The 10,402-nt window shown below is 37.1% G+C and overlaps 1 protein-coding gene across 1 annotated transcript in view; it reads left to right on the top strand.

The window, feature by feature from the left end:
• Positions 1–204: 204 nt before the first annotated feature.
• LOC139143712 (von Willebrand factor D and EGF domain-containing protein-like) overlaps positions 205–10,402 on the top strand; it is a 35,317-nt gene continuing 25,119 nt past the window's right edge. Inside the window, exons 1-2 of the mRNA XM_070714248.1 lie at positions 205–404; positions 8,793–8,889. Coding sequence (XP_070570349.1) covers positions 8,814–8,889 — 76 coding nt within the window. The 5' untranslated portion in view covers positions 205–404; positions 8,793–8,813. The remainder of the gene's footprint in view (positions 405–8,792; positions 8,890–10,402) is intronic.

The raw sequence follows: 10,402 nt of genomic DNA, 5'->3' as shown, positions 1-10,402 counted from the left end.
GTGTGGTAGGCTGGCGCTCAGTCGTTGGGTGAACGACTTGGCCGACAATTGTCTGTACTTTCTCTGCATGAGTGGGCGGTATACACACAATGAAGTCAAGACACTTCTCCCTTTTTTCGCCATGCACCCACGTGACAGTACGAAAAATCTGACTATGTAATTACATGTAAATCCGTGATGCATATTAAACAAGGAAACAAACCAAAAAATATTCGGGCACTCACGATAATCACCATTTTGGACGACTTAGAAGGATTTCGGAAGGTAACTTACAGCTGACGAAGGCCTTGCCCTTGCATTGTGAGGTGTGTCAAAATTTGGCTGTAACTGCAGTACTTTTAACTGTACACTCTGACGCTAAGAGTGGGACGACAGTAGATCTTTTGATATCCTGGATTCGGCTGGTAAGTGCAACGATTGGCTGTGTCGCCTTAAAGCCGCAACTTTCAATCCAAGGTTCTCGCATTAGTGGAGTTCTCCTCCCAGTCAAACACTTGGCCAGTACGATGTTTGATTTCTATAACATTAATTACACAAAACTGATCTTAACCTTTTGTCACCTTTTTATGGAAATCCGGTCACGACATGCGACATGCGACCTGCTACTTCAAAACTGCGACCTGCGTCCTGCGAGTTTGAAACATGCGACCTGCGACTTCGGCATCTACACCTAGGTGTAACCTGCGACTTCACAACAGCGACCTGCGTCCTCCTGGGTCCCAGGTACGTCACAGTCACAGTCACATCTCGCAGGCAGGCCCACAGTCGATCTGCGATTTACAAACTGCGAGACAAATAATGTCTCGGGCTGGGTGGGTTGCATGGTCAGCGAATCGAAGTACAACAACCACAGAATACTTCTTTAGGCCTAAACTAGGTCATTTCAATCTATGAAATAGCCACCACTTTCGGAAACAACATATATAACAACATGCTTGTTGAAGTAGGCCTGTCAAAACAAATTTTATTCATGAAAATCGGTGATCAGTTGAGCATTGTCCCTTTGAAACCAGACTTTGAAAGTAACCGAACAACACGTAGGCCAACACAGCTGTGTCATCGAAGCTCATCTCTTTCCTAAATGACACCACCTATCACTGATATTACTTGTGACTGCTTTTCATACTCTCAATAAACACCAAATACCTAAAATCAGGGATCAGGTCGTGATCTCGCAGGTCGCAGTTTCAAACCCGCAGGTGGCAGCTAGGCCAGAGCACCCGGAAGTCGCAGGTTGCAGTTTGACAAACACGCACTACGCAGGTCGCAGTTTGACAAACTCGCACGACGCAGGTCGCAGTTTTTAAGTCGCAGGTCGCATGTTGCATGTCGTGACCGGATTTCCATACCTTTTGCTAATCCTGCAAACAGAGTTTATACAAGCGTTTGATTGAATGGTCGGTTAAAATCGCCAACGGTCATTGACTCCCCACCACCAACGCTCGAATTTCCTAAAAAATCGTCTTCTAGTCGCGTTGGAATTTTAATATAACCACAGAGTTTGATTGGCAGCAGCTTCGTGCTGACCGCTTGGCAGTCTGTCTGCGTTTTTTGCGACCGGAAAAAAACTAAAAAGTGGCATTTTCTGGAGCGTGTGCCCGAGTGTTGCCTGTTTGGTGTCCACTCACACAGAGAACGCCGCCATAGCTTCGTGTCCTTTTAAAGGGAGGCGCCGTTCATTGTTTGACGTAGAAAATACAAACTCTATGTCTTTCTTTGTGTGCCTTCTTAGCTGTACGGTGCATGTCTACTCACACTGGGATTTCAAAGCCGATTTTGAGGGATATGGGTAGGCGTGTCTTGTTCTCAGCACAGATTTCTTATTGCTATCAATTATTTGTATACGTTGGAGTGTGATGTGCATTACCGATAAAGATTTATAACAAAGTAAATAAAACACGGCAAATGCGGCCTGACTCTCGGAAAAATTCAGCAATCACTGTGAACGTAAAGCATGCGTGCAACGATGCTTTGGAAATTTTACGAACTTCACTGTTTTACCTCATTTGCTAATTCATGTCGCAAGCACATTCAATCGCACAAAGTCATATCTCCACCCGGCGATGCACCTGCAAAAATAATACTAAGATCGTGAGAGCTGCGGTTCTGATGTTTTTTTATGTGAACATACATACATACATACATACATACATACATACATACATACATACATACACATACATACATACATACATACATACATACATACATACATACATACATACATACATACATGCAGACATACAGACAGACAGACAGACAGACAGACAGACTGACACACACAAAAGACATACATACACACACACATACATACATACATACATACATACATACATACATACATACATACATACATACATACATACATACATACATACATACATACATACTTCATATACTTTGCGTTTTCTAATTATCATACAAAAGTCAATTATAAAACAAATTTCAACTATACTTATCTGTAAGACCGAGCACAAGATACAGAAATGACCTGTTTCGCGGATCTGTATTTTGCAAAATACATCGTCATGATGTCGGATATGATATCACAACTGTTTGTTATGATCGACTCCGTTTAGAAAGCACGAGCTGAGTGAGCATGCTGAAAACTAGACTTTACCTTGTCAGATCTACGGCTTCTTGAAAAGTGATTATTCATGCTGAATTTTTTCGTTTAGAGTCCCTTCAGTTGATGATATTTATATCAAATTTGGCAAAATTGTTCGGCTAAAAAACGGGACCGTGAGCAGCTCTCTCAGTCTCACGTCTCAGAAATGGTCATTTCAAGCACTGTCGTGCAGCATGAATACCGTGCATATACCGCCATATATCGTCCTCGCGGTATTCAGACTTGTGTTGATTTACATCCCAAATCAGCTAATTAAGCTTCGAAAGAAGAAATCTAATCTTCTTTCGCCATTTTTGTGGAAGTTTGGCGACACTGTAAAAGCTCTGTTTTCCTCAACACTTGACGGATATAACATCTATCACATACAAAGAGCTTGTCGTAAAGGAGGTGGTACAACGGTCATTGCGAAGTCGAACCTCAAAGTTATCCTGAATAAGACCCCTGCTTTTCAAACATCCGAAGTGCTTGATGCAAATTAAGTCTGCTATCAGTAAGGGTTCATTTTTTGTCATTTATCGTCCTCCATGTTATAGCTGCAAATCAACAATGTCAGATTTCCTAACAGAATTTTCATAGTATATGGAAGATGCCATCCACGCTAAAGGTTATCTGATCATAGCTGGAGATTCCAATATCCATGTTGACAATTCTGTTGATCAAGATGCTAGGAAATTTATCGGTCTCCTTAATTCTTTCGGACTGAAACAGCATGTCGGTTTTCCAACACACAGCAGAGGCCATACCCTGGGTCTTGTCATTATTGGAGACTCATATTTATATTTCTGGTTATCTAATGAGTGGCATTTACCTTTCGAACAAACCTCTAGCATCAACAGTCATCCGCACACCTAGGCTACTTAACACTGTGAATATTACCACAATTCAAGAAGAACTAACAGTTTTATTTTCAAACATGCCGTCAAATGATGTAAGTGCTAGTTTCCTTGCGTCAAATAACGATACTCTCCTCAGATTTGCCATCGACAAACTTGCTCCGAAGGTTACTAAAATTCATTGTGATAAGCATCCGTGGTATACAGCTCAACTAATGGAGGAAGGAAAGCAACTTCGTCGGCAGGATAGACATTGGAAAACAAATGGACTCGTCATACATAGGGAAATTTTCAAATCGACTCGTTGTGGTTATGTAAAGATGTTGAAAGAGGCGCACGCTGCATACCATCGTAATCAAATTGAAAGTGTCGATCAACGGTCCCTTTTTAATATAATCGATAACATCATCGGAAGTAAGAACGCCACAACAAAATCTTCCTGGACTCTGAACTTTCCAATTTACCAGATGCATTTGCTAACCTTTTTCAGTCCAAAGTTGAAAAAACTACATTCTCATTTACCGGTAGATACCTCATTTGATTGCCATATTTTAAATCATTCATTCTCATATTTGTCATCTATCATAATCAAGTTTGTGTCAAAGCTCATTAATACCTTGCCACCAAACTCTTCTATGATGGATCCAATGCATACTACATTTCTAAAGCAGTGTTGTGACCAGGTGGCACTAGCTATTTGTCAAATTGTAAACAAGTCTTTGTTTCTGGTGAATTTCCCTAGTCCTGTAAATGCGCTATTGTTCGTCCCTTACCCAAAAAAGGAAAATCTGGATACAAATACTATCAGTAATTATTGCTTAGTGTCAAATTTAACCTTTTTGTCAAACTCACCGAGGGCGTATACGTATAGTTGCAAGTCAATTGAACGCATACCTACATTACAACAATTCGTTCGCCAAGTGTCAGTCTGCCTATAGGGCGGGTTACAGCACAGAAACTGCTCTCATTGGAGTGCAGAATGATGTGCTTTAGATAAACGAAAAGATATAATTTTGATTTTACTTGACCTTACTTCTGCCTTCGATACGTTTTTGACCATGACATGCGATTTCGAGGATAAGAAATATTTGCGATCTTCTTAACCAACATACAAGAGAGAAACATGTCCATGCCTCCATTACATTACGTTTAGATTACTGTAACCGTCCTCTTTTTGGTCTCCCAGCCTTTGAAATACACTGCCTGGCTTGTTAGCAGAAAGAAAAAAAGGGACATCATAACACCAGTACTACAAAATTTACATTGGCTTCCAGTCCAGAAACGAATCGATTTTAAAATTCTTTGCTTTACATACAAAATTATTAAAGGCCAAGCCCCAGATTATCTAACAGAAATGCGTGATGCTAATCGCACCCTTAGGTCCCAGTCCAGTGGTGCGATCATTCTGCATCATTCGATTTGCAACACAGCTTTCTGTATATGCTCCCCGTTTGTGGAATGCCTTACCATTTAAGATAAGGCTACCTAATTCTTATAAAAAAATTTAGAAGTCAGATAAAAACGTACCTTTTAGATCATTTTATTCCTAGACTAGTTTGTTTCTTAGGTTTTTTACCAAGTAACTTTTATTTATTATTTTATCGCTCAGTGTTTTGTAGCCTTTATCTTGCAATTTCGTTTATTGTTTTTTCTCTTCTTAATGTAATGGGCTCTACAAGAAATTATTATTATTATTATTATTATTATTATTATTATTACATACATTTTAGGCGTACTCTTTGATGTCATGAACTTCCGGGTTGTGTAGAGCACTGCGGAGCTGACGTCACAACCTCTCGTTTACCTCAACTAAAACTGTTCGCTTGATCGCTTGTTTATTTCTCAGAAATTTCAACTTATATAACATGTTTTTCTCTGGTGATTTTATTTTAGAAAACAAATTTAGAAAAAAATCTTGATTATCCAATGATCCGCTTTTCAAAACGCAAAGCTTTTAGGGTTAATCCCGCTAGACATGCTTAGTGCGAGATGAAAATACTGTGTTCGCAATGGCGACGTTCTAACTTGTCAAACCGCGACAGATGTTTAACCTATCAGTTTGCCTTCACTTTCAAATTTCCACATCAAATAACGAGAAATTGTTTAATCATATCACAACAAAACTCAACATGCATACCAGATTGAATTACCTTTGGTTAGAGATTGAAAGGAATAGTGCAGGAATGATTGATTTACAGCTATGGACATGCAAAGATTAGATCTGAATGGTTGCCAGACGTCGATATTTGATTGTATCAAACAATAATTTCATGTGCATCTTTGAGTCATAGTATATTGTCCTTGTGCTAAGTTTGAATGAAATTGGTTCACATTAAATCTCCATAGTGCCCACAGACTTGACAGGAACTGGCGGCCATATTGGATTGTATCCTAAAATAAATTGACGTGCATACGTTCGCACGCCATTCAATCTATAATTCCCCGCCCGACTACGTCGGCGGCGGGGACTAATAATAACAGAACGCCATGACCTCGGAGGGCTCTTTGTGGCAAACAGAATGTATTTCCCCGAGTGATACGGCTTATCATGCTGTAATTTCTTCCATTTGCTCGGAAAAGTACTGCCGCAGGATACATCATATCACTTCAGTTTGCCACAGAGCGCCTTCCGAGGTCATTGGGTAATTTGGGTTATGTCATATTATTTGAAACCAGATATGAACTGAAAATGCTCACGTTTCTTTATATATTGCAGTTTTGTTTTAATTTAAACTTTTGCAAGATGTTTGCAACTTCATTGAATGTTTTACGATTAACGTAATGAACAATATTCACCACAGATTAATTCTAAAGGTAATTAAGTTTACAGGTATGTAATTAGCAGAAGTAAAAATACTAAATTTCTTTGACTGCTGTCATTGTATCACCACTTTATATAAGAAGCGTTATTGCCTTTGGTCAAGTACAAGCTACATGTACATATGCCAATCTGTGAAAGCTCATTAGATAAGCAAATTAAAAATTGCTGACAGGATAATGCGAAATGACTTTCAATATTTTTAACTCGGTATCATCAATTTACATAGCATGTTTTGCCAACTTTAAATGAGTTAGTCCCGGTATGTATCCCGAATTAGGAAAGTTAATTAATATGGTAATTATGTACTGGCAGAAATAAAAATCCTTGATGACTTTCACGAATGTTGTATCCCTAACTGGGAAGTTCATTAAATATGAAAATTAAGAATTGGCTGAAGTATAATTTTTTTATAACTTTCAAGAATGTAGTATCATAGTGTTTCCAATATATGTAGGAAATTTCATCAACTTTGGCCAAGTCAATACAGATATGTATCCCTAATTAGGAAAGTTCATTAAATATGCAAATTACGAATTGGCTGAAGAAAATGACTAATGACGTTATAATGTTAAAACATAGTTTCTTCAATATACACACCAAGTTTCGTCAATTTTGATCCAGTCAATTCAGATATATACCTAATTAGGAAAGTTCATTGAATATGCAAATTAGCAATTATCTTTCATGTCACCGTTTAATATCTTTCACGATTGATAAACCTTGTTGTGATTAACATTTTTAGCAAAGCTCGTCAAATTGTGTGAAGTTGTTCTTAATGTATATCAACATTTTTCTAAACTTATTAATTATGAAAATAAGCAAAAAGTAAGCAAGGCACACCCACTAAATACTCATCATAGAGATGTCAGTGTCTCTCAGTGTGTGTGTGTGTGTGTGTGTGGTTGTGTGTGTGTGTCAGTCTGTCTGTCTGTTTACACGATAACTCAAAAACGTCAGAACGGATTCAATTCAGATTTGGTAGAAAGGTACCATATGCCTATGGCAAGAACTAATAAGAATTTACTAAGTGTGGCTTGCATATTCATGAAGTTATGAAATATCATTTTCTCATATGATGGTTTCACATGGAGACAGTAATGACAGTGTCGACATGTATAAAGAAATGTTGGCCAAATATTCATGAAACTTTTCCCTGATGACAATCTAAGAACATTATGTGTCTGTCTATTATGTGTTCGATTGCATATTTAATGAACTTTTGTAATTATTGATATAACTCTGAAATTCCTTCACCAAATTTGATGACACCTGCTACAAATGTTGATCTGATAGATATCTAATTGCACTGAGAAGCATTGAACAGTATGAAGTTCATAAACTCCTCATTTGCATAGTAAATGAAGTTTTGTAATTAGTTATAGAACATAAAAATAAATAACAAATAATTTGATGAAATCTGCTGCAGATACTGATTTTGACAGATATATGACTTAATGTGAAGCGTTTCGTAGTGTAAATGTAAAAGACGGATATTAGCTACTAACGAGTATTTTGGTTAGGGCAATACGCCCCCGCATTGGTGATCGACAGAACAACTTAATGAAGGGGAGTAAGGAGGGCAATTAGCAGATATTAACTTTTTCTTTGAAATACTATATAGAGAAAGCAAGTAATAGGCATACACTCGACACAGGTTAGGCTTGTAAAATGGAAAAAACGTTTAATACATGGCATTTATTGATCATATTCTTAACTTCTAGACGAATAATGCTAACAATACCCTGTGTGTTTACTGAAATGCTTATCATGATTAAGTCTGCAAACATTACATAATATCTCTTTTCATATTTCGTCTAGTCACTAGGTGAGACAGATCATGATATAATTCTTTTACAAAACTTCATAACCGTCATAAGGTGTGCAATTATCATCAAGTCATCAGCAGTAATTGTCATAAGTTACTTGGTTACTCATTTTGTAATTCTGTCAAAACTTAAAATCTTTAACACAAGTCCTTTGCATATAAAAAGTCAGTCAGTTAGTTATGCAGAGGTGAATATAAATAGATCAAGTTCATCTGTTGTGAAAGTACTGAAAATTTTCTGATGGATTTAGTGGGCATCCAAAATAAACCAACTTAACAACTGTGACACCACAGCGGCTAGATCCAGAATAAGACGTCAACCCACTATTACAGACAAGTGCGATATATACTGTAGCATTTGTGCATTTTCAGTTTATATCTGGTTTGTCACAGACGCGCGATGTATTAACACTGAAACCGCCTGTTGTTCATCTCAAAAGCAATCTAATCCAATATTTATGACAATGTGCTCTGCATTCACAAAATCTCTTATAGCAGTACCTTGGTTGTAAGGTTGTTTCTGATATAGAATGCCCGTCATTGCTGCGGGTGTCTACTCTAGGTGTAGTCTTATCAATAGTCTCTCACGACTTGCAAACACGGACACGGAAATACAACAATACATAACAATGGCACTATGGTTACAGATGCGTCAAAAAAAACAGTCATTCTTTCTTGATACAGGTAGAGGACTTACGACCAAAGATGGTGACTTTTAGGCTCAGACACTACCTAAATTCCGTACACATTCTCGTAGTCCTCTTGTTTCCTTTTGTAACAGGTAAGTATTTCACTTTTGTTTTAACCTTATTAATATATATATATATATATATATATATATATATATATATATATATATATATATATATATATATATATATATATATATATATATATATATATATATATATATATATAATATATATATATATATATATAGGGGAAGGCTGCATTAACTTGCATGGTACCTGAAACCCGAGTCCTTGCCTGACCAACTCGGGTGACAAACAGAAGACCTTTAATCCCCCAAGGTGTGAATGTTCCATTGCTATGATTATCTCATCCAGCTGGTGCCATTGTAGTGCCATTGTAGGAAAGGCAGGTCTGTGAAATTGATCCTTTAGGGAAGTAGGGTATTCCTAAGTTAATGGAGCTTTCCCGTAATGGAAACGTGTTTTGATATATATATATATATATATATATATATATATATATATATATATATATATAATATATATATTATATATATATAATATATATATATATATATATATATATATATATATATATATACAATAAATATGAGAACACATCAAGTATGTTAGGGACCTATTACTCGAGTTTCACGCATACACACGATCGTCAGATAGGTAGACTTTATTGTATGAAATTTGCTTCATGTGCTTACATATAAGTGTCAGGTTGGGTTAAACCATTGATTGAAATTTGACAAGTAATTTTTTTTACGTGTCGGCACTTAAAGACAAACTTGGAACGCTTGTTTAAAAGGCTGGACCGTTCTGCATTTACTATGAACAGCTTCTCTGTAAGACAAAGATTGCATTTCCCTATACACGCATTCAACACCCGGTGATGCAAGCATCAATTAAAGTAAATCTCTTATGTGTCGGACATATAGTAATTACATGCTATCTTAGGAACGCATATAATTGTTTAATCTATACTCAACTTCAAGGAATAGGAAATAAATGATACACAACAGAGATAATATGCAGTATGCGGTGGTCGTCGCTTGCTTCGTGGAACATCAATTTTTCCAATGAATCAACCATTCGTGTACTTTGATACAGTGAACCCGCCTTTTATGCCATCATTTCTGTTACATCTAGAAGGGTTTAACATTACATAAGGCTGGTCCATCAAACTCTGCTTTCCATTACTCCTGCTGAAAAATATCTTAATGCTTAGTAGGGATTCATCAATGATAACCATGCATGAGATGTCGAAAGCGTACATGTAAAAGTAAATCTATTTTTGCGATAAGACACACGACATTTGTAAGCTTATATCCCGATTTCACAACCACCAGGGTGTGCTACCTCGCATGAAATGTAGTCATGAATTACCTCCATGGAGAAATCATTGGCGAAAGCCATAATCCACAGGCCCTGAAAATGGGCATGACCGAAAAGTCATTCACTCTTGAAAAGAGTTAAGAAAACGTGCACATAAATGTAATACCAAATTATATCCCAATAGTACTGCACAAATGGCAGACATCAAAACGAGAGAGTGAATTAATTCTTACAAAATCAGCAGTCAAAATAGACTAG

Source organism: Ptychodera flava, chromosome 11 (assembly GCF_041260155.1).
Source record: "Ptychodera flava strain L36383 chromosome 11, AS_Pfla_20210202, whole genome shotgun sequence".
NCBI classification, from domain to species: Eukaryota; Metazoa; Hemichordata; class Enteropneusta; family Ptychoderidae; genus Ptychodera; species Ptychodera flava.
Note: the sequence above shows the minus strand (reverse complement) of the source record. Positions and strands in the feature narration are given on the sequence as shown.